We start from the raw sequence: 25,291 nt of genomic DNA, 5'->3' as shown, positions 1-25,291 counted from the left end.
AATCGGAGCTAATGGAGGGCGGGGCTCCTGTACCGTTTGTTGCATTGTGGCCCAGTAGAACGAGAGCACGGTGGTGTCTGAGCTGAAGGTAAGATGTTTACATTAAGGCATTAAATGGAGGCATTGTATATGTTCCGATACGGACATAGCGTTCTGGAATCGAAAGGATTAATTATCCGTCACCATGGGCTATGAAAAATCTCATTCTCGCCTTGAATTGTAAAGATTAGCGGTTAGCGTCTGTTAGCCACGGCTGAACAAAGATGGCGCCTCTCGAGCAGTGACGCAGTCCGGAAGTGGCTGAAGCTCGTGTGGCTGGAGCTGAAAGGCTTTGTCTTTTCAGAATTACTTCAGTGATATGACATAAGTCGTTCCCTAAAATTAATAATTCAAGGGAACGAGATAATTTAATCCGCGGCCACGAGATAGTAACTTGTGGCCTCAAGTTATTAACTTGAGGGAACGACTTATCTCGTTTTTTCGCATTATATTTGTTCACCAATGTCGCTGCCATCCCCGTCATTTTTGCTGTTATGGAGCTTTGAGATCAAATGATGCGGACCACATTAGATATTGGTGTTTTCTAACGCAACTATGTGATATACAGACATGTAGAACTCATCTTGGTCCAAAAAGAGAGGATCTAATTCTCAGTAGCTCCCAATCAGGTCTCCCCTTTTGAATGAGCTTGGGTCTTATTTTTCACCATCTGGGCATTACATAGTGAATTTCTACTAATTTCACTTTATTTCTGGACGTGTCTGAATCCAAAGCTTCAACATGGAGGAATGGAGGTGTAGAATGATGGAACGCTGCTCTACAGCCATTTCCTTGGCAACCTAGGTAAACACATGCTGATCAACAACTAAAGTTCTCCTTCACATTAAAAGTCACATTTTATGTCTGAAAAACTCCAATCTTTTGTTTACAGTAGTTTGTAGTTTGTTTAGTAGTTACTGAGGAACCAGAAGTCTGGCTTCATTATAAAGAAGTTCTGTGGAGCGTCTCATAGCGGAGCGCCCCCTGCTGCCTCATGCAGACCTCAGCCTGCGGTCAGAACGCCAAACAAGACCTGGAAGTGAAGTTAGTTACAATGATGTCACCATGGAAAGCCTGAAATTCTAAATTCTAGATCCCACCGGCTGACTCAGTGTGACCGCAGGAGTTCAGTTAGAGCCACGGCTCCATCATCACTACAATATAACTCAGGGGAATTATTCCGTGGCCTCGAGTTACTATCCTGTGGCCATGGATTAAATTATCTCCTTCCCTCGCATTATTAACTTGAGGGAACTACTTATTATCTTGTTCCCACACGTTATTATTTTTGTTCTCTATGGCCAATTTGAGGCTCCGTATTAAAGACCCCCTGTTGGAGTTGTAACAGTCGTTTGTGAACTTGGCCGTTGTGACATGAGAGAGCCTGCGACACGACGTGCCAAATAATATCGTATTGTTTAAACATTTCAACACTGCAATAATATTGTCACTTGTTATGTTGAAAGCTAAAAAAAAATCGGTGATTAATCGACTATCAAAATAATCGTTTGTGGCAGCCCCAATGTATATACAATACTGTGTTTTTCCACATTGGTTTGACAAAACACGTGAGCCTTGTTGGATTCAGCTTGAGGAAACAAAACAATTTGCTCACATATAATCGTTTCTCCATTAACCAAGTATCAAGTGTTTAACATTATATAAATTCTCAATGTGTCCGGCAGGTCAAGTTTTTGAGGCTTTTGTTTGTATTCAAATAACGTATGAGACAGGCATATTGAGGTTTTTCACCCATGTGATTAAGTGACATCATGAATCGTTGGGCTGCCATTTTGGACGTCCGTGGTAGACGCAATTTTATCACAATTAAACATCATAAAACAGCAGTTACCAGGAGTGATAAATTAATTTTTAAGTGTATTAAGCCTGTCAGTAGCCACACGGTGGCGCTGTCCACAGCTTGAAGTCATCTGGACAAAGAAAGGAAGCAGAGATATGTGGATAAACTGACACAGCCGGGCAGAAATGAGCCTTCTCTCTTCCTCCTGTGATGTTTACTGATGTGGTGGAGTGTGGTCTGGCTGCTGGTGATGGTGCTAAGGTGCTAAGGTGGCTAAGCCAATGGCTGACTGATGAAGTTGGGTTCATACTTGCTCATCTCGATGGAAAAGAGATTAAAGCGCTGTGCATCCCGGACAGAACGGGACAGGTGCTCTCCATAATACCAGCTGTGTTTATATATTTTGACATATAAATCTCTTCCCACTATAAGTCGCAGGACAAGCCAAACTATGAAAAAAAGAGACTGTCCCATCGCTTTAGCCTGTGGTGGCTAGGTTTATTAGCTCATGGCCACAAACAGCCGCAATCTGTTTCCTGGTTGACTGATCCAGACACGCGATCCTGATCACCGTTACTACCAAGCAGGTTATCAACTCACTAGTTCAACCCAGACCTGGGTGTGAGCGTTCACATGAAAGGGGCGGAGCTTGCAGCGTCTGACCAATCACACACAGAGAAACTCTGCAGAGCAATTTACAGTTTACTGAAGGAGCAGTTAATCTCTGAGATTATGAAGTATTCAAACACTACCAGCAGCTCAAAGCAACACTGCTGCTGCAGCCAGAACCAGAACCTTCCTGACTTGTTAAAACATGACTTCATCAGATTATACTATATTGATTAGGGCTGCAACAATGAATTGACAAAATCGATAAAATACGATTATTAAATGTGTTGGCAACGAATTTCATTATCAATTCGCTTTGTCGCGCGATTTATGCGCCACTCGCCATGTTGGGGAGCCGTTTACTTCACCTTCGGAGCTTCATCAACGCTGGCTGACAATGTTGAGATTGGAATCATTTTAAGTACTAACTGTTTGATCTTACAAAACTATAGACAATTTCATTACATACACTGTGACCACAACAAAGAAAAACTTTGTAAAAGTGTAAATGTAAAGGGTATTATAGTAATATTTTACCAGTCTGGTCCACTCAAGATGAAACTGGACTGTATGTGGTCCCTGACAATAATTATCGTGTGTGTGTGTGTGTGTGTGTGTGTGTGTGTGTGTGTGTGTGTGTGTGTGTGTGTGTGTGTGTGTGTGTGTGTGTGTGTGTGTGTGTGTGTGTGTGTGTGTGTGTGTGTGTGTGTGTGTGTGTGTGTGTGTGTGTGTGTGTGTGTGTGTGTGTGTGTGTGTGTGTGTACACACACATCTTTGTATTGGTTCAGTTATGTGCTTTTAAATAACCATAACATATTTGGTTCGTTCAACATTCACATTTTTAAAAAAACACATTTTTTTACCTGATTTATCGATTAATCGAAAAAATTATCAATCGATTATCAAAATAATCGTTAGTTGCAGACCTAATATGAATTCATCTAAGATATAAAGGAACAGCACTGTGATCACTCAGTTCCACTTTATTCCCACAGAAAGGTTCCAGGCAGAACTTCCTCACTGCTCTTCTTTTACTTTACATTCTCCATCACTTGTTCTGAGGCGGAGGTTCTCTTGTGTTTCCTGTTGGAATATTAATTCATCACCACAACAACATGAGGGGTTCTGGTTCAATAAATTCATGTTTCTGCAGTTCTGTCAGGTCTGATCATTAACCTCATTATTCCAGATAAACAGACCTGGAACAAATCAAGAACAAAAACATTCTTCAAAGCCTCAGAGACCAGGATTTATTTTATTATGTCAAAATTAATCTCTCCTCTCCTCTCCTCCTCTCCTCTCCTCTCCTCTCCTCTCCTCCTCTCCTCTCCTCTCCTCTCCTCTCCTCTCTGCTGCAGCTCAGAGCTGAACCTGCCCACCAATCACCATCCTTTAAGAATGGGCGGGGCATTTCCCAAGAGATCTGATTGGTCAGGAGGTGGAGCTTTGACCTCTTATCCAGAACATAACCTGCTGCAGAGCAGGTTAGACTTTCAGCGTCAGTTACCATGGTGATTCATCCTGGTGAGAAGTGAGCGAGAGTCGTAGTACAGAAAACCTGAGTTAATCCTGAAGTTACCTGATAAGAGAGAACCAGAGTTAATCCTGAAGTTACCTCCATAAGAGAAAACCAGAGTTAATCCTGAAGTTAACTGATAAGAGAAAACCAGAGTTAATCCTGAAGTTACCTGATAAGAGAAAACCAGAGTTAACCCTGAAGTTACCTGGATAAGAGAAAACCAGAGTTAATCCTGAAGTTACCTGATAAGAGAAAAGCAGAGTTAACCCTGAAGTTACCTGGATAAGAGAAAACCAGAGTTAATCCTGAAGTTACCTGATAAGAGAGAACCAGAGTTAACCCTGAAGTTACCTGATAAGAGAAAACCAGAGTTAATCCTGAAGTTACCTGATAAGAGAGAACCAGAGTTAATCCTGAAGTTACCTCCATAAGAGAAAACCAGAGTTAATCCTGAAGTTAACTGATAAGAGAAAACCAGAGTTAATCCTGAAGTTACCTGATAAGAGAAAACCAGAGTTAACCCTGAAGTTACCTGGATAAGAGAAAACCAGAGTTAATCCTGAAGTTACCTGATAAGAGAGAACCAGAGTTAATCCTGAAGTTACCTGGATAAGAGAAAACCAGAGTTAATCCTGAAGTTACCTGATAAGAGAAAACCAGAGTTAATCCTGAAGTTACCTGGATAAGAGAAAACCAGAGTTAATCCTGAAGTTACCCCCATAAGAGAAAACCAGAGTTAATCCTGAAGTTACCTCCATAAGAGAAAACCAGAGTTAACCCTGAAGTTACCTGATAAGAGAGAACCAGAGTTAAGCCTGAAGTTACCTGATAAGAGAAAACCAGAGTTAACCCTGAAGTTACCTGGATAAGAGAAAAGCAGAGTTAACCCTGAAGTTACCTGGATAAGAGAAAACCAGAGTTAAGCCTGAAGTTACCTGATAAGAGAAAACCAGAGTTAACCCTGAAGTTACCTGATAAGAGAAAACCAGAGTTAATCCTGAAGTTACCTGATAAGAGAAAACCAGAGTTAATCCTGAAGTTACCTGATAAGAGAGAACCAGAGTTAATCCTGAAGTTACCTGATAAGAGAGAACCAGAGTTAACCCTGAAGTTACCTGATAAGAGAGAACCAGAGTTAACCCTGAAGTTACCTGATAAGAGAGAACCAGAGTTAACCCTGAAGTTACCTGATAAGAGAGAACCAGAGTCCACAGTACATTAGAATGTCCTATTTAAACTCAGGAGACCCTGAACTCACTCCTGAAAAACCTCCTCGAGGAAACACTGGATTGTTTATATGCATTTTAACTCTGAGGACAATTACAGCAATAAAGTTGCACTTTTGACAATACAACTGATGTCTGCAGTCATTTCTGAGTGGATTGGGGAAAAAATCAAATCTAAACTCTGATTTTCTTTCTAGGCCAAACCGCCCAGCCCTACCCAAAAGCCTTTTTAGAATCATAAGATATTCATCTCAAACCCAAATGTCTTACTTGTGATCTTCCTTCAGACCTGAAATGAACAGGATACGAATCCACGTTTTGCCTTCAAGTCGAAACCGGGTGACCCAGACCCCCCGCCCCCAGGAGCACCAGGCCTGCTCCTTCACACAGCGGCCGTGCTCTCAGCCTCGCCTGGAAGGCCTGGACTTCTGCATCAAACACATCCTGGAGGACAAGAACGCACCGTACAAGCAATGCAGCTATGTTTCTGCAAAGAACGGCAAGCGCTGCCCCAATGCTGCCCCAAAGGTGGAGAGAAAAGACGGGTGAGTGGAAGCTCAGAGTTGATACCTGACAATACTTTACTGTGAGTATTACTGGTAAACTTTCATTCTTGGAGTGCAGCTTAGAACACATTTCTACAAAGCAGCTTTTAATACATTTCTTTTCCTGTCTGTTCTGCAGAGTGACATTCTGTGCAGAGCACGCTCGCAGAAATGCAATGGCTCTCCGAGCTCAGATGAGAAAGGGTTCCTCTGGTCCGTCCCCAGAGACTCTTCTATCTCAGCTTAGTGGATACAACCGAGCAGAACCACACAGTAGTGATGGAGGACACTCTGAAGCTGCTCGCATCCTTGGTAAATGGAGTTTTGTGACTTTCTGCTTTTGAAGAATCTGTAGCCAAAGGTGATTGTATAATTAGTTGGGTTGTGTTTAAAGTCCAGGCATTGTTGTTGAACTCACCTCTGCTCTTTGTAGATGAGGACAGTTTCAGTGAGGAGGAACAAGGACCTTTGGTACTCGACCAGACCTGGAGAGGAGATCCAGACAGTGAAGCCGACAGCATCGACAGCGATCATGAAGACCCACTGAAGTAAGACCAGTTACATCAAATCTCTTTTTGTAATACGTCCTATGTGATTTTGACCATATTCATTTACCTGTTGATTGGTTTTAAGATGTGAGGCTACGCTAGCAAGCTGCATGAAACAATTCTGAACTCCTGCACTTTGCAACATGGATTAAACATGAGGAAGACCCCGAGATGAATGCACCATGTCAGTGTCCTCTGATTCAGTGTACTTCAGTGTACAACAGTGTAGAACAGTGTACATGGCTAGGCACCATACTCCAGGTCGTGGAGCTTCCAGGAGGTGACCTGGTTAGGCTCCCTGAGAACTGAGCTGCTGTTCAGGAACATGTGGAAGGACGAGGCTTGGAGCAGAGCCAGATGGAGGAGTAACGTTTCAGTGTTGAATATGAGACCCAGACAAAGATCTTGTGGTGAAAATCATCATCCTACAAACAAGAATACTTTTACATCCGAGGGCTTTCACAACCAGTATAGTTTGAAGCAGGGAGGAACTGATCTTAAATCAGGGTTGGGGAGTCCTGGTCCTGGTCCTGGTCCTGAAACTGGTCCCGGTCCTAGTCCTTGAGGGCTGCAGTCACCCAAAACGAACACTGACCAGAGAGGAAGAAAACCATGACGAAGATGAAACACGGCCCTTGGTTAGCAGTCAGCCACTGCCCCAGTAACCGAGACCCCCCCCCCCCCCCCCCCCCCCCCCCAGAACTTAATAGACTGAAAGAATTTGAGGCCGCCTCCCACTTTCTCCTCCTTTCCTTCTCTCCCCCTCTTTTATCAGCTCCTGTTGTTTAGTGTTGTTTCCTTTTTCTTTAATTTTTATTTTTTGGTCTTTGGTCCAGAAAGAGGAAGTCCCGCCCCTTCAGCTGGCGAGTGGCTAATGGTTAGCCACAAGCAACCTTCAGACGAGACATCAATGAGAATCCTCCTCACTACTTCCTCCTCTCTACTTCCTCCTCACTACTTCCTCCTCTCTACTACTTCCTCCTCTCTACTTCCTCCTCTCTACTTCTTCCTCACTATGTCCTCCTCTCTACGTCCTCCTCTCTACGTCCTCCTCTCTACTTCTTCCTCACTATGTCCTCCTCTCTATGTCCTCCTCTCTACTTCCTCCTCACTACTACTTCCTCCTCACTACTTCCTCCTCACTACATCCTCCTCACTACTTCCTCCTCTCTACATCCTCCTCTCTATTTCCTCCTCACTACTACTTCCTCCTCACTACTTCCTCCTCACTACATCCTCCTCACTACTTCCTCCTCTCTACATCCTCCTCTCTATTTCCTCCTCACTACTACTTCCTCCTCACTACTTCCTCCTCACTACATCCTCCTCACTACTTCCTCCTCACTACATCCTCCTCACTACATCCTCCTCACTACTTCCTCCTCTTTACTTCCTCCTCTTTACTTCCTCCTCTTTACTTCCTCCTCTTTACTTCCTCCTCACTACTTCCTCCTCACTACTTCCTCCTCACTACTTCTTCCTCATCTCTACTTCCTCCTCACTACTTCCTCCTCTTTACTTCCTCCTCTCTACTTCCTCCTCACTACTTCTTCCTCCTCTCTACTTCTTCCTCACTACTTCCTCCTCACTACTTCCTCCTCACTACTTCTTCCTCCTCCTCACTACTTCTTCCTCCTCACTACTTCCTCCTCACTACTTCCTTCTCTACATCCTCCTCACTACATCCTCCTCACTACTTCCTCCTCTCTACTTCCTCCTCACTACTTCCTCCTCTTTACTTCTTCCTCTCTACTTCCTCCTCACTACTTCCTCCTCTCTACTACTTCCTCCTCTCTACTTCCTCCTCTCTACGTCCTCCTCTCTACTTCCTCCTCTCTACTTCTTCCTCTCTACTTCTTCCTCACTATGTCCTCCTCTCTATGTCCTCCTCTCTACTTCTTCCTCTCTACTTCTTCCTCTCTACTTCTTCCTCACTATGTCCTCCTCTCTATGTCCTCCTCTCTACGTCCTCCTCTCTACTTCTTCCTCACTATGTCCTCCTCTCTATGTCCTCCTCTCTACGTCCTCCTCTCTACTTCCTCCTCTCTACTTCTTCCTCTCTACTTCTTCCTCACTATGTCCTCCTCTCTATGTCCTCCTCTCTACGTCCTCCTCTCTACTTTTTCCTCACTATGTCCTCCTCTCTATGTTCTCCTCACTATGTCCTCCTCTCTACGTCCTCCTCTCTACGTCCTCCTCTCTACTTCTTCCTCACTATGTCCTCCTCTCTATGTCCTCCTCTCTACGTCCTCCTCTCTACGTCCTCCTCTCTACTTCCTCCTCTCTACTTCTTCCTCACTATGTCCTCCTCTCTATGTCCTCCTCTCTACGTCCTCCTCTCTACTTCTTCCTCACTATGTCCTCCTCTCTATGTTCTCCTCACTATGTCCTCCTCTCTACGTCCTCCTCTCTACGTCCTCCTCTCTACTTCTTCCTCACTATGTCCTCCTCTCTATGTCCTCCTCTCTACTTCCTCCTCTCTACTTCTTCCTCACTATGTCCTCCTCTCTACTTCTTCCTCACTATGTTCTCCTCTCTATGTTCTCCTCTCTATGTCCTCCTCTCTACGTCCTCCTCTCTACTTCTTCCTCACTATGTCCTCCTCTCTATGTTCTCCTCTCTACGTCCTCCTCTCTACTTCTTCCTCACTATGTCCTCCTCTCTATGTCCTCCTCTCTACTTCCTCCTCTCTACTTCTTCCTCACTATGTCCTCCTCTCTACTTCTTCCTCACTATGTTCTCCTCTCTATGTTCTCCTCTCTATGTCCTCCTCTCTACGTCCTCCTCTCTACTTCTTCCTCACTATGTCCTCCTCTCTATGTTCTCCTCTCTACGTCCTCCTCTCTACTTCTTCCTCACTATGTCCTCCTCTCTATGTTCTCCTCTCTACGTCCTCTCTACGTCCTCCTCTCTACTTCTTCCTCACTATGTTCTCCTCTCTACGTCCTCCTCTCTACGTCCTCCTCTCTACTTCTTCCTCCCTACATTCCTCCTTTCGAATACATCGTCCTTTCTAATACATCGTCCTCACAACTTAAGTCTGGAGTGTCTGACCCCTGGTGTTCCGACGAGCAGCCAGGTGCTGTTGTCCACAATGACAAGGTTTTCCAAGGTGTGCCACAGAGAATGGAGGCTCACGACTACTTGGACTGCCACGGAGCTGCGGCCGCTTCCACGTTGTTTGCAACAGGTGTTGCGTAATGGCGTCACATACCTGCGTCGCTCACAATCCCGCCTATATTTTAACCATGCTCTCTGTGGTGGGACCGCACGACAGAGTAGGGTCTACGTGCGCTTTGCCTTACCGGACCGTCCTTGCTCTCCCCGCTCCTCCACGTACTGCACAGTGGGACCATGGCTTGATAGTCCCCTGCTGGACCCTGATATTCCCCTGCTGGACCCTAATATTCCCCTGCTGGACCCTGATAGTCTCCTGATGGACCCTAATATTCCCCTGCTGGACCCTGATAGTCTCCTGATGGACCCTAATATTCCCCTGCTGGACCCTAATATTCCCCTGCTGGACCCTGATAGTCTCCTGATGGACCCTAATATTCCCCTGCTGGACCCTAATATTCCCCCGATGGACCCTAATATTCCCCCGATGGACCCTGATAGTCTCCTGATGGACCCTAATATTCCCCTGCTGGACCCTGATAGTCTCCTGATGGACCCTAATATTCCCCTGATAGTCCCCTGCTGGACCCTAATATTCCCCTGCTGGACCCTAATATTCCCCTGCTGGACCCTGATAGTCTCCTGATGGACCCTAATATTCCCCTGATAGTCTCCTGATGGACCCTAATATTCCCCTGCTGGACCCTAATATTCCCCTGCTGGACCCTGATAGTCTCCTGATGGACCCTAATATTCCCCTGCTGGACCCTGATAGTCCCCTGCTGGACCCTAATATTCCCCTGCTGGACCCTGATAGTCTCCTGATGGACCCTAATATTCCCCTGCTGGACCCTGATAGTCCCCTGCTGGACCCTAATATTCCCCTGCTGGACCCTGATATTCCCCCGATGGACCCTAATATTCCCCCGATGGACCCTGATAGTCCCCCGATGGACCCTGATAGTCTCCCGATGGACCCTGATAGTCCCCCGATGGACCCTGATAGTCCCCCGATGGACCCTGATATTCTCCCGCTGGACCCTAATAGTCCCCTGCTGGACCCTAATATTCCCCTGCTGGACCCTGATAGTCCCCCGATGGACCCTAATATTCTCCTGCTGGACCCTAATAGTCCCCTGCTGGACCCTAATATTCCCCTGATAGTCTCTTGATGGACCCTAATATTCCCCTGATGGACCCTAATATTCCCCTGATAGTCTCTTGATGGACACTGATATTCCCCCGATGGACCCTGATAGTCCCCTGATGGACCCTAATATTCCCCTGCTGGACCCTGATAGTCCCCCGATGGACCCTGATAGTCCCCCGATGGACCTTGATAGTCCCCTGATGGACCCTAATATTCTCCTGCTGGACCCTAATAGTCCCCTGCTGGACCCTGATAGTCCCCTGCTGGACCCTGATAGTCTCCTGATGGACCCTAATATTCTCCTGCTGGACCCTAATAGTCCCCTGCTGGACCCTAATATTCCCCTGCTGGACCCTAATATTCCCCTGATAGTCTCTTGATGGACCCTAATATTCCCCTGATGGACCCTAATATTCCCCTGATAGTCTCTTGATGGACACTGATATTCCCCCGATGGACCCTGATAGTCCCCTGATGGACCCTAATATTCCCCTGCTGGACCTTGATAGTCCCCTGATGGACCCTGATAGTCCCCCGATGGACCCTGATAGTCCCCCGATGGACCCTGATAGTCTCCTGATGGACCCTAATATTCCCCTGCTGGACCCTAATATTCCCCTGCTGGACCCTAATATTCCCCTGATAGTCTCTTGATGGACCCTAATATTCCCCTGATGGACCCTGATAGTCTCTTGATGGACCCTAATATTCCCCTGCTGGACCCTGATAGTCTCCTGCTGGACCCTGATAGTCTCCTGCTGGACCCTGATAGTCCCCCGATGGACCCTGATAGTCCCCCGATGGACCCTGATAGTCCCCCGATGGACCCTGATAGTCCCCCGATGGACCCTGATAGTCCCCCGATGGACCCTGATAGTCTCCCGATGGACCCTGATAGTCCCCCGATGGACCCTGATAGTCCCCCGATGGACCCTGATAGTCTCCCGATGGACCCTGATAGTCCCCCGATGGACCCTGATAGTCCCCCGATGGACCCTGATAGTCCCCCGATGGACCCTGATAGTCTCCTGATGGACCCTAATATTCCCCTGATAGTCTCTTGATGGACCCTAATATTCCCCTGATGGACCCTAATATTTTTGCAAGTGAACCGAGACCCAAATTTTCAACAGGACCAGAGTTCACTATTTGGTCCAGATCCGAATGTGAACATGCCCTTAAAGGTGTCCCAAGCCTGTTGTAATGTAGGTATGTATTGTGGACATTGAAGAGACGAGTAGATCTGAACTTCCTTTGTTTTTCAGACATGCAGGTGTGTACACAGCAGAGGAGGTGGCGCTCATCACTCGAGAGAAGCTCATCAGACTCCAGTCGCTTTACATCGACCAGTTCAAGCGCCTGCAGCACCTGCTCAAGGAGAAGAAGCGCAGATACTTACACAACCGCAAAGTGGAGCACGAAACTCTGGGTGTGTGTGTTGTGTGCGTCTGCGCGTGCATGCACATGATTTCAGTGTATCTGTGTGTGTGAGTGTGTGTGACCTCAGTATTTGTGTTGATTCCAGGGAGCAGCCTGCTGACGGGGCCTGAGGGTTTGTCCATGAAGGAAAAAGATGATCTGAAAAAGCTCAAAGCTCTGCGTCGATATCGCCGTCGGTACGGCGTGGAGGCACTGCTGCACCGGCAGCTGAGGGAGAGGCGGCAGTCGGTGACTGAGGGTGTCACTCAGGTGAGAAACTATTTCAAGTAGTACTGGAACTATCAAGTTTCCTTTGTTTTTCTATCCAGTTTCAGTGAAATGCTTTATATTTCTATGTTGAGGTTGATAAGTTGATATGACCTGTGGTGAAGCCAGTGAGTGAACAGTCAGGCTCCACAGCTTCGTCCTTCCCACCAAAACTATGTCCAAGCTACTGGACAGTTCAGCACATGGAACTTTTTAAAGAGTCCTTTGATTGGCGAGGCTTTCTTAGCTATCGTTTTATAGATGCATTGATTCATTCTGAAGGAACCTCAGCAGCTTTGTACCATGTTACAGTGATAATAAAATGCAAGCCTTTTTTAACAGATTTGATGAAATTAAGTCAAACTCTTTGGAGGTAAAACTTGACTTATATATCACCATTTTGTGAAGAGGCAATAAGTAACTTTCCACAGGCCAAATTGTGACGCAGCACATTAATCACAAGTACTGAGAATTATAGGAAGTTAATTTTATTATTATCACCAATTGTGTGTTTCAGTTTCGTAGATTAACTTCAATTGATTTGCAGTTCATATGAGCTTAAAACGTCCACCATCCTGCCTTACCCATGAAACCACGGGTAAGGCAGGATGGTGCTTTAGACCTGCAGTTTTAGTTTTTGACATTGCATTTACACAATCAACTGTAATTCTTTCAAAACAAACACGGGACAGGTTTTTTCTAGATCATGAGTCCCTCCTACTTCTTTTATCTTGTGTTACACAGTCCTCAAATATGCTGATTACTACAGTAAACTGGAGTAATTTAGAATACTTTAAACATTGATGTGATGATCAATATGTTTGAGTGCTTTAGAACCTCTTTGTTTTTAGCTTTAGCCTCTGTAACTTTTATGAAGTCTGGGAATCATAATTATCTCAGAGATGATTATCATTACATGTAATTAACCGTATATGCCATGGTTTTGTGTCCCGATCTGATCGAACCTACTTTTCTCTGTTGTAGCCAAACACGAGAACAGTGAGCGAGAAATGCATTGCTTTTGTCGAAGGAGCCCGATGTACCAGCGCCTGCCTGCCAATGGCCCGACACTGCGTCTCCCGTATCCTCAGAGATATCTCAGCTCAATATTACAATCTGTTTCTATTCTGGTTTAGTGACAGCGAATGTTTTAAAGCCTGATCTACATAGTGAAACCACCGTAAGTTAATCTCTGCTTTCACCTCGGCCCCGATCAAAAGCAGCAGTCTGCAGTAACTGTTTGTTTCAATGGGAGCCAACATTAATCCTTCCTGTGGTCTGTTGATTTTTCCCAAAGTTCTATCGGGACTAATCGGTTCAGTTGGAAGGAACAGCATCTCTTATTACCATGAAACCAAATCACTTAGAACTGTCTAATACCTTTCAGGATGTTCGTATAGCTCAATTTAAATTATGTCTTCTTCTGTGGAAACACTAATAAGCCCTTCAAGTTCAGCCCAGGTTGTTCATCCAACTGGAATCCCAGCTGATGAAGAGCTGTGGCAGGACACACTGGGACAGTCTCAAACACAGAGAGCCACACCATCACACACAGGGACCACTTGGAGTGGAGATGGAAGATAGAGAAAAATGACGGAGAAGGCCGTGTATGAAAGCACTTGGGCGGAACTTCAATGAGGCCAAGACTTTGTACAAAGTAGATTTATGCTGAGAAATAATGACCAGGTTTATTAGGGGAAATAGTTTTGGTGATAAAGCTGCTTGTGAAAGCAAATCTCCTAATCAACCATCAAGTCTGTTATTTTTGTTTTGTTTTGTTTTAACTTTTTGCTTTTGTTAACAATTCACCACAGTATGGAGAGAAGTACAGCAGGTTACAGTGCAACTACAAATGTGATTGAAGGTATTCATGCAGCAGGTGTGTTACATGAACAAAAGCACATATAAGATTATCTTATTACAAAGAAAACAATAAGTAAGAAAGAAAGGAAAGACAAAACATAAAAAATAATAACTAAATAAATAAAATGAAATGGCCGGGGTTATCTCATTGGATTTCATCATGAGGCTCCATCTTTTATTAAAAATATGTTTTTGGAGCCGCAGAGAGCAGGTTATCCGCTCCATTGTATAAATATCCCACATTCTTTGGATCCACAGGTGATAGGTCGGTGGCTCCACCTTCATCCACTTAATGGTTATACATTTTAGAGCTGTTGTCAAAGGGATTTGCCATGAGTACTCTGCAGCCCTTCCCTCTATACCTGCTGGTTTTAGTCCAAGTAAGCTCATCTGTGGATCTTTGGGAACATCAATACAAAGCACCTCTTTAATGGCCCTCCATACCTCCTCCCAGAACTGTTCTAGTTTAGAGCATGACCAGAATATATGGGCATGGTTCCCTACAAAGTCTCCACAATTCCTCCAACACTTATTGGACCGTGTTCTAAACATCTTTGCAGTTATGTGTGGGGTTATTACAACTTTCCATTTAAATTCTCTCCAAATATTAGCATTCGTTACACTATGGGCTGTAGAGCACATTAGTTTCCAATCTTCTTTATATATTTTCGTGTGCAATTCAGCTTCCCATTTTGCTTTAGTGTGTTCTGAATTGGTCTGGCAAATAGACTGGAGTCTCTGGTACAGGCATGAGATCACCCTACCACTATTTTTACCCAGCTGCCAGTCTTGCATATAGGACTCTATTCCTGTGGGACGAACCACTTTATTCCAGTGCTGGTGTTTATCAAGTCTGTTTTTAATGCTGGTTTATCCTGTCAGGTGACACTGCTGTCTGACCTCCAGTCAAACCAAACACAAGCAGGTTTCATCTTCCAAATAAACTCTGCCGCTGTTCATGAAGTCTGAGCTCTGTTCACACTCAAGTGTGATCCAGGTACAATAGGCTTGTGTTGATGCAGTCCACATGCACATCAGATGTGTGTCTGCTCCATGAATCAAAGAGCAGTGATGCTGGTAACGCGTTACTCTCATATGACCACTTTTTTTCAGTAATGAGTAATCTGACCCGTTGCTAATTTCAAACCAGTAATCAGGTTAAAGTTAATTGTCCAATTTGCAGTGTGTTACTACTGCAGCCCCCTGCAGGACGAGCCTCTTGTCTGTAAAGCCGCTTTATTATTAAACTGAACCAGGCCACCACACACTGCATGCACTGCACGCTCACCTGACCCGCCTCCTTCTCCACTCTCAGCCAATCACAGGTAAACTCGCTGTAACGACGTGTTCAGGTAGCACAAATGAATCAGAACAAACAAATGTCATCACTAAACCATATCATTGCAACAAGAACACAACTGCAAAGATGTTACACTATTTTTGTAATTTTTTTCTTTTTCAATCAATGAAAGACTTGGTGTGTCTCTGAGGAGGGGGTTAAAGGGTTGCTTAGAGCAGGTACTACAAATAAAAAAATAGATAAATAATGCAACAACAGACTAAAATTACATCGCCGGGTAAATAAATATGTCCTCGGCTAGCTCAGCTGGTAGAGCATGAGACTCTCAGTCTCAAGGTAGAGGGTTCATGTCCCCCGTCCAGCTCAGCTGGTAGAGCATGAGACTCTCAAGGTAGAGGGTTCATGTCCCACGCCGGGCACCACCTTCCTGTGGGCTCTCCACGTGCAGGAAGGTTCTTAATGGTGCAATGTGATTTAGGTGACGGTGCTCAGACTGACACCTCCACCACCCGGAAACGGATAAGAGGGAGAAGATGGATGGTAAATAAATACCAGGAATAGTAAAAATGGGATTATAAAATCATGAGTCAGATATAAATACAACAAAAGAATGTAGGTCAAAGGTTAAAATATGTATAAACATGGTGCAGGAGGCCAGGCAGTGATCAGCAGAACCAGTTGTCATTTTTATTTTAAGAAGGTGGGGGTGTTGTCGGCAGCTGCTGAAAGTAACTAAAAAAGTAAATTGTAATCTAATTTAATTACTTTTAAAAACAAGTAATCAGTAAAGTAACCATGTTACTTTTAAAGGATTAACTAGTAATCAGTAATTGGATTACTTTTTCAAGGTAACTGTGGCAACACTTTGGATTTATGATGAGCTCAGCAACTCTTTCAATGTGCCTTGGGTTTTCCTTCAGCAGCTGTCCAGCACGAGTTCAAGAGAACTGGGTGGGTCACTGTTGAACCTTGACTTGGAGAACACACACACACACACACACACACACACACACACACACACACACACACACACACACACACACACACACACACACACACACACACACGGTGTAGTGCTTTCTTCACTGTTGGCTGTGAATTCTCCCTGACCCCCACGCACTCAGACATCTACCAGGACAGCAACCAGGTGCTTTTCAAACTGTGTCCAGGCCTGAAAGATGCCCCGTGCCAGCGCACGGTGCACATGGGTCAGTCCGATGACCCCCGCTGCCCACTGCACCTCATCCTGCCCGCCCCCATGTTCCAGCCGGAGCAAGAGGCGCCGCCGCAGGAGCAGTTCACTCCCGTCAGCAAAGACATGTACCTGAGCGCAGCAGAGCTTCAGCCTACGGAGAGTCTTCCTCTGGAGTTCAGTGACGTACGTACACAGCAGGTTCCTCTACATTCATGTGCTGGCCTGTAGAAAGGTCCAGCTTGATGCTTGATGTCACATGTGCAGTGTCTCAATGGTTTGTAGGGAGATGGCTGTGCAGCTGCGTTTCTCTTCAGTCATGACGTTTACATGCACAATTTAACTGAGATGTTTAGATTGACTTTTCACTTTGTCCTCGTCTCTATCAGTGGCCTGACAACCTTGAGCCTTGGCAATAGATAATGTTTACAGTTAGGTGTCTTTGGTTTGAAAACCTGTTCAATCTTTCCAAGCTGTTCCAGCTCAGGATCTGGTGCTGAACTCTGGGGCATGGACACGGTACTTCGTCCTAGGTACACTTAAGAAGTAGATCCACTTTCAATCCCATTAACTGGCTAATGGTCCGACTTTTAAAACTTCCATCTAAGTCAAGTAAACATGTTCATCTGTACTTTTACAATCTTGTTTTAGTCAGGCTAATGCAAAAGTTCAGCACTCTGATACTTCAAGTGTTGTGTGGAGTTACTCCTGATAATAACTTCTTCACTTAGTTAGAATATTTTATTGTTTTAAGAGAAAAGTTGCAGAAATGTATGCATGTTAAATGGGGTTCATTTTTTATACTGAAACTACGGTCTGATTTGGTTGTGCGCTGATGGTTAATAAGGTCAAGGTGGGACCACCTGTATCAGGGAGGCTTACTGTCCCATCAACCTGTTCACCTCTTTCTTTTTTGTTTGGACCGATGGTGATGTACACACCTGACAACAACTACAGCTTTGTAGTTGCTTTGAGCCAGTTGTTGCCAGACTCTTAAATCGTTGTGCTTGTCAGTTCTCCACGTTCTAACACATTAACTTCAAGAACAAAATGCTTACTTGATGGCTGATAAATCCCACCCACTGACAGGAGCCTATTTAAAGAGTTGAGCAGTGATGTTCGCTTTATCTGGGAATGCTCATAATGTTATGGCCGATCTTTTGTTTGGAATCTTGGAAGAGAATAAAGCTGTGTTTCCACCGCACAAGAAGTGCTGGAATGGGCTGGTATAGTCTGGTATGATTCAGGTTTCCACCGCAAGAATTTGGGATTTTCTGGAAGCAACCGCTCCAAAGGTGGAGGCTTTTCTGTAGCTCTTCCGTTTGGGTACTCAGGACAACAGAACGGAGCTGATTGGTCAGAGATTTACTACACGCCCTCAATATTTTAGTATGTTGACTGTATGAATCCTCAGTTGTTAAGATATTCAGCTTTGCACTGGTTGGTATTTTTTTTGCTGCACAACTTTCATGTTGGTCCCTAAAGAGCAGGCAGGACGGAGACCGGGACTCTGGAACAGACGCTACGGCCGCAATCGATGCTCTACCGAGTCCGCTCGTCACGTCACCTTGCGTCGCTTGTCGTTGCTCCATTGCGCTGGCCGGAGCGTGTCCGCTCACACTGGCCGGCCCCGGAGCTCCGGTTCCCCGACGCTGGAGTTCCGGAACCTGTCGGTGTGCGATGTGATGCAGTGCGACGATCGGACTCAGACCGCATCCACACACGGTACGCCGGAGCTGCTCCGGGACACGGGACACCTCAACGCGGTAGTTGGGGCTGTCACATCCAGCGGCGCGACACTGGCGCCGACCAGCTTTGTGACACCGAAGTGGCTCCAGTGCACTTAGCCGGGGCCGGCCGGCGTTCGCTCTCTCTGAACCAACACGGAAGTTGCAACTGCAGCTCTGTGGCTGCAAAAAAAAAGTTAAAACAACTAGTGCAAAGCAGAGGATGTAAACAACAACAACAACAGAGGATTCATAAGGTCCAGATCTGCAGCTCCGGCTGAGATTACTGTTACAACGTCACATATCCAAGGGTTAGGCTTAGGGTCCCATCCAAGAAGGACACGTCCAGACTGGACAAACTGCTCTGTAGTCGGCATGAAGCTGGACTCTCTGGTGACGGTAGCAGAGGCAAGAACACTGAAGACACTGCTGGACATTATGGACAATACCAGACACCCTCTGCACACCGTCATCAACAACCAGAGGAGCATGTCCAGAGAGACACTGCTTCGTCCTAAATGTGGGACTAACAGACTTAAGAAGTCCTTTGTCCCTCAGGCCATCAGGCTGAACAAGTCTTCACTGGGGGGGAGGAGGGGACAGAGGACAGAAGGGAAGGAGCAGTAGCCGCTATCCACCTCATCCACCTCACCATCCTAAATCTCACATCCCATAATGCAGAACTGTGCAATATCTAATTGTCTATTCACTGCAAATGATCACACTGGTTAATAATTCTGCCTGTAACCACAGTGCAGTTTAACCGTAGGCCACTTTCACGCCTCTATTTTGTTAGGAGTCTTGTTCTTTTTGCCACTTCTATATTTAGTTAAGAGTTTATATTATACTTTGTACCTTTTTCTGGAACTTATCTTTCTTGTCCTCTGTGTGCTGCTCCTCTTTTATTAAGCTGCTGGAACTTAAATTCCCCTGACGGAGTCGTCCCCAGAGATAAATAAAGCAAAGTCTAAAGTCTAATATCTGAGGAGCTCTAAACCCCGCCTACATTTCAACCTACTTTCTGGAGAGGAAACGCAGCAGATTTGACTCTGGGTAGCTTTGCCGTACTGCACCATACCGCTCCGTTCCATCCCTGCACTTTTCGTGCTGTGGAAACGTGGCTTTAAAGTAGGGATGAAGTCCTGCATTCATCTGGAAACCTGAGCTGGATGTGGATAAACTGTTAGAACTCTTGCTGAAGTATTTGAGCAAAAGTGATTTGAATCCATTAGATGTCATGTTGCTGGAGGTTTAAACCGTCAGACTAAAATGGTTCAATCTGTTAAAATGGTTTGGTGTTTCGGACACTAAATTCCTCATCTTCGTCTTCAAGAAGAGAATGGTGTGATGTGCTGAGTTTTGCTGAATCCTCTGACGATACAGGATCTGGATGTGGAGGGGGACGGCATGCAGGGGCCCCCGTCACCTCTGCAGTTTGACACGGCCCTGGCTCTGGAGGACCAGACCATCAGGGCCATCGCCGAGGCACCGATGGACATCCTGACAGGAGAAGACCTGGATGCGTCTGGGCAGGAGCTCTCGGAGAGGGATATGGACACCATCATGGACGACCAGGTTAACCTTCAATGTTAAATACAATATTTCTGCTCATCAGTTGATGTTCAATGGCCACTGCGGCTTTTCAATTAAAGAGATCCAGACCTGCTGAAGACGTGCCCGCACCGTCCAAGAGGCTATTTTTAAAATGGACTGTGGCATATCATACAGGTGGACTCTACCTGTGCCAGTGCGCTTAAGTGTTTTAACCAGTTTCTCATTCAACAACCTCAAACCAGTTGCAGCGTGATATTCCTCATCTGCACAGTCAGAAAACAACCCTTTTAAATGGGGTGTTGTCGGTCTTGTGTTTCATGGTGTGTCCACTGGCTACCTTCAAGGTAACTGAAGGTTCTGCTTCCGTGACAACACCAGAACTCAAAAGGACCATTTTTAGTTCGGGGGCTACAAATAGCCCAAGTTGATCTCAAGAGGACAAATATAAACTCTTTTCCAATAACCTATGAATAGAGCACATTGCAAAAACCTCCCATCTATTTATCAATTTCAGGTTTCACTTAAAATGCGGAGAATTCATAAAATACTAAACAATTGCAATTTCACAATGATGATGTTTTAAAGAATCCTTCAGATAAAGAATACTGTGAAATACACACACACTACCTGGCCAGGATACAGTAATAGGACTCTTGATGGTTATCTGTATCTGTCCTTTTGGTGGAGAGCTAGACCAGTGGTTCTCAACCTTTTCGGGGTCCTGGACCCCCTGCATAATTAAGATCAACCCTGAGGACCCCCTACCTCCACCCCTGTAAATGTCATAGGACAGTGGTCCTCTATTATTCCCCGAGGGCCAGAATCAGAGCATCATGAGGCTTTACTGTCCCGCCCTGTTCCGTCCTGTGCTGTGTAGTGGAAATAAGGTTTATCACTAATCCGGTCATAAAGTGTCACTGCGGCATCACTGATGAACCACCAAACAGATTTAACCAAACGGTAAAATAATCAGAAAGTTACTTTTGTAAGTTTGATGTTTGACAGTCCTCCATCTTTTTCTCAGGTTGTTGAAGATGTGCAAGTCGCCGCCAGGTCGCACATGGATGCTGCCGCCACTGCTGGGTCGCTCCGGGACATGGCTGTTGCCAGGTCGCTCCGGGACGTGGACACCGACGCCTCCGGGTCGCTCCGGGATGTGGATGCTGCCAGGTCGCTCCGGGACGTGGACTCCAATGCCTCTGGGTCGCTCCGGGACGTGGATGCCGACGCTGCCACCGACGCCGCCGAGTCGCACGTGGATGCTGCCGCCGCCGGGTCGCTCGGGGACGTGAATGCCGCCAGGTCGCTCTGGGAAATGGATGCCGCTGCCGCCGCCGCCACCGGGTCGCTCAGAAACGTGGATGCCGCCGGGTCGCTCCGGGAATTGTATGCTGCCGCCGCCGCTGCCAGGTCGCATATGGATGCCACCGCCACTGGGTTGCTGCAGGATGAGGATGCCGCCACAGTTGATGCTTCCAGATAATTCAAGGATTCAAAGCACAGTGAAGCTTTGCAGATGATCGCTATCAATATATAAATAGTGGTTCAAACAACACATGACCAATGTGGAATTAATACTCGAGTACTGGTTATTTATCCCAGTGTAATCTGCACCCACTGGAGTTCATCCGTCCATCCATGGAAGTTATTGCTAGTGTTTGACCCTGGAAGAAACTCATGAACACATGAATGTAGGTTGATTAATGATTGATCTTCAGTTTCCTTGGATTGAACCAGTTCTTTATACAGTCTCTCTTCCAGACACTTCATGTTTTATCGACTAATTTTCTCTTAGAAATTGTTCCCACAGTCCTGTTGTCTCCCTCTGTACATGTTTCATGTTCTCACCACCTCCTCTTCTGTCAATGTTGATTAATGACACCCATTCAGTTACTTTGGGTTACCCTCTAAACTCCACAAGTCTGGTTTGGGAATAAAACTTTTCTGATCCATCTGACGTCTTTCTCATCTCAACATTTCTGGGCTATTCAAAACATGCAGCTTATTTTGAAAGGTTCAGCAAATCACACTTACACCCAGCATGGTGAGGCTACACTTAGGGATGGGACCGACGTGATCCAGGATCGGGTTTCGATACCAACGTAATTCACGGATGGGACATTTCCGATCCAACCTGCAGAGATTTCTGATCCGTGATCCTGGTCTGCTTCACGGTTGCTGAATGACTCCGCAGTGTTTCCCTGCTGCTGCTCTGCTCGCTGGCTGCAAACTGTGGACTGTAATGTGCATTTAAAAGCAGACCAACCTGGCGGCTCGGACACAAACTTTCTCTTTTATTACTGGAACAGTTCAGAGATATGTATTTCTGAAGTCAAATAAGCTGTGCAGTTGAAAAGTTAAAACGCTGTGTTGTCGCTGACCGCTTTGAGTGATGCGTTCAGGTGCATCACGTAAGTCTGCCTTCCAACATGTTAACGAGTTGGGGGGTGTTAATGCGTAAAGAAAAAAAGACAAAGCTGTATTGTTTCAATCTTATGATATTGTTGTCATGTGTGCTGCGTTAGTCAGAACCTGCTGGTCCAATAGGAGACCACAAACATTCAAGATGGCGGTGACCGGGATACAATCTTCAAGCAGTTCAGAGGAGGAAAACACAATAAAAACTTAAAAAAGAAACATAGAAAATATGTTATGTGCACCTGGTATCGGTGAAAAAATACTAAATTTTTTGGGAAAAACTGGGAAACGTTCAGAAACTGTGTCAAACGATGGCTTTGTTTGCGTGGTGAGAGCAAGGCCATAGTGGACATTTATAAACACTGCATCAGTATGGATTCATGTATCTAACCAGTTGTGGCTGGTGGAGTTTCCTCCAGGGGGCGCTATAACTTCAAAATAGACATTTACCAAAAAACAAGCAAACACCTATTAAGGAATCCCACCAGTGTATTTACATCAATTAAAACAACAAAAGCAACATTTTAATGTCATGTACTGTTCTGTTTTTGGTACATCCTTTTTATATAATAATAATAATCTATCAATAATCCCTGTATTAGTCCATGCTGGGTCAGATTATAATGTCATGTTCTTTTTTTGTCCATACATTTTAGGATGTGTCTGTTGTTATCACCCTCCTCATTGTGCTTCCCATCTCGGGTCTGGAGTCTTCATCAAGCTGACATGAAGTGAGGATTTTTCCAAACATGTCAGGTGGGAGTGCAGTTTGTTCATGCTTCCCTGCCTTTTCTGAAAAGTGTTTCAATCAGTGCTTCCTGTATTAGTCCATGCTGGGTGGGGTCCTGAGGTTTAGAAAAGGAGGCAGGAAGGCAGAATAAAGCAGCAGCTTCACTACCTGCAGTTAGTCCAGCCTTGTTCCTGGACCAGGTCCTGGACAAAGACCAGCTGGACTGTCTCCCTCTGTCTTTTGACTGCTGCTGGATTAGGATGTCCAGCTGATCAGGTCTTTGACATCGATCTTCTCCTGATGGGTTCTCCTCTCAAGAGGAGTTGTCTTAAGTGACTTTACTGAATTAAGTAACTTCTCTCTCCATTTTGCGTCTCTGTCCCTTCTTCTCCAACTCCCACTACTCCACCCGTCCATCAGCACTGTGACAGACGGCTGTGACGTCCTCCCCGCTGGATTCAGCTCGTTGCTCTGGAAGGTTCTCCCCAACACCCCCCGATCTCCTGCATTGTAGACGAGCTACTGCACATGTGCAACTTTCAACCAGAGTCTGTGGACAAAGACCTGCGTCCCTGGTGGACACAGGTCACCAGTCAGGCAACACAGATGAACCAAACTACTTTACTCATCATTAACTATAGAATTATTATCTTGCTCATCTAAATACATACATACATACAGCTCAAAATGTTCTTTATTATTTTTATTTATTTTTTAATGTCTCATTGACGGTCATGTGGTGGGGCGGCGCCTTAGCACCCTCTATTGGCCAGCCGCCACTGTGTCAAACCCTAACCCAGGATCATCAAGTGGAACTCCGAGACAGAAACTCCGTTCCAGAATAAGTCTACCTATTGTTTCCTCTGGTGAAACTCTGCCTGCCTTGTGCATCATCTGCAAAAAAGTGGATAAATTCATCACCGTGTCTGGAAAACGCACAAAGGATCATCTTCAGCCACATCAGCAGGTGTGTAAAAAATAATCTGTCACTCACTCTCTCTTACACTCACACACAAACACTCTATATAAGTAATACGTACGGTTATTCTTTTTTTGTTTAGAGTGGTGATTCTGAATTCAGTTCTGTAGGCTAGGTTGTACTTGTTTTAATATAGGGCATATTGTGCTTTCAAAGGGTTGAAATTAGTATTTTATATTTGATTTAAAGCCCAAACGAATACAGAAAAACACCATCTTTCTTCATTAAAGATTTGTTGCTGGAAGTTGCCGAGATGAAGGAAGACACTGGGATTCTTTTACACATTAAAGATAAAGACTGCAAGGCCATGGTCCAAACACTTTCCAACTGTTATTAGATTAACCAGCCTGAGCAGCTCTATCTAGACAGTAACATGATTTCCTAGATTAACCAGCCTGAGCAGCTCTATCTAGACAGTAACATGGTTTTCTAGATTAACCAGCCTGAGCAGCTCTATCTAGACAGGAACATGGTTTCCTAGATTAACCAGCCTGAGCAGCTCTATCTAGACAGTAACATGATTTCCTAGATTAACTAGCCTGAGCAGCTCTATCTAGACAGTAAGATGATTTCCTAGATTAAGCAGCCTGAGCAGCTCTATCTAGACAGGAACATGGTTTTCTAGATTATCCAGTCTAAGCAGCTCTATCTAGACAGGAACATGGTTTTCTAGATTAACCAGTCTAAGCAGCTCTATCTAGACAGGAACATGGTTTCCTAGATTAACCAGCCTGAGCAGCTCTATCTAGACAGTAACATGATTTCCTAGATTAACTAGCCTGAGCAGCTCTATCTAGACAGTAAGATGATTTCCTAGATTAAGCAGCCTGAGCAGCTCTATCTAGACAGGAACATGGTTTTCTAGATCAACCAGTCTAAGCAGCTCTATCTAGACAGTATCGTGAAGCAGGAACATGAATTAACAAAGAAGAAACAACAAAAGAGGAACATGATTTTGAGAGTTTGAACAAATGATGACAGAGAACAAGCAACTTCAGAAGCACCTTTCATGAGGAGTGGAAGTGTGTGTGTGTGTGTGTGTGTGTGTGTGTGTGTGTGTGTGTGTGTGTGTGTGTGTGTGTGTGTGTGTGTGTGTGTGTGTGTGTGTGTGTGTGCGGCAAAGTTCATCATAGTTAATATGACATGAGTTGAAGAAGCAGTTTTCCAGATTTTGTGGTCTGAATTCACATTTCATGGTAATAATAATAATAAAATACTTGTCTAAAATGTTATCATAGATATATAACTGTTAATTTCTGAGAGGTTTTGTAATGCTAAAATCAATGTT

The 25,291-nt window shown here is 45.2% G+C and overlaps 1 protein-coding gene across 14 annotated transcripts; it reads left to right on the top strand.

Annotated features, from left to right (window-relative positions):
- The first annotated feature begins 28 nt into the window (after positions 1-28).
- On the top strand, positions 29-22,819 carry kansl2 (KAT8 regulatory NSL complex subunit 2). 14 transcript variants are annotated; one of them, XM_080469038.1, is made up of 12 exons: positions 39-88; positions 774-843; positions 3,808-3,933; positions 5,482-5,739; positions 5,879-6,051; positions 6,173-6,287; positions 11,820-11,983; positions 12,080-12,243; positions 13,225-13,321; positions 16,528-16,781; positions 19,706-19,897; positions 20,901-22,792. In XM_080469038.1, the coding sequence occupies exons 3-12, from the start codon at positions 3,848-3,850 to the stop codon at positions 21,357-21,359; spliced, it is 1,962 nt and encodes a 653-aa protein (XP_080325164.1). In that variant the 5' UTR covers positions 39-88; positions 774-843; positions 3,808-3,847; the 3' UTR covers positions 21,360-22,792. The 14 variants fall into 14 exon arrangements, with proteins under 14 accessions (XP_080325168.1, XP_080325165.1, XP_080325164.1 ...); XM_080469032.1 differs by having other exon boundaries at positions 3,808-3,973; XM_080469037.1 differs by lacking the exon at positions 774-843 and having other exon boundaries at positions 20,901-22,798.
- Positions 22,820-25,291: the final 2,472 nt, after the last annotated feature.

The sequence above is a fragment of the Lipophrys pholis genome (genome assembly GCF_963383615.2).
Source record: "Lipophrys pholis genome assembly, chromosome: 8".
NCBI lineage: Eukaryota > Metazoa > Chordata > Actinopteri > Blenniiformes > Blenniidae > Lipophrys > Lipophrys pholis.
Note: the sequence above shows the minus strand (reverse complement) of the source record. Positions and strands in the feature narration are given on the sequence as shown.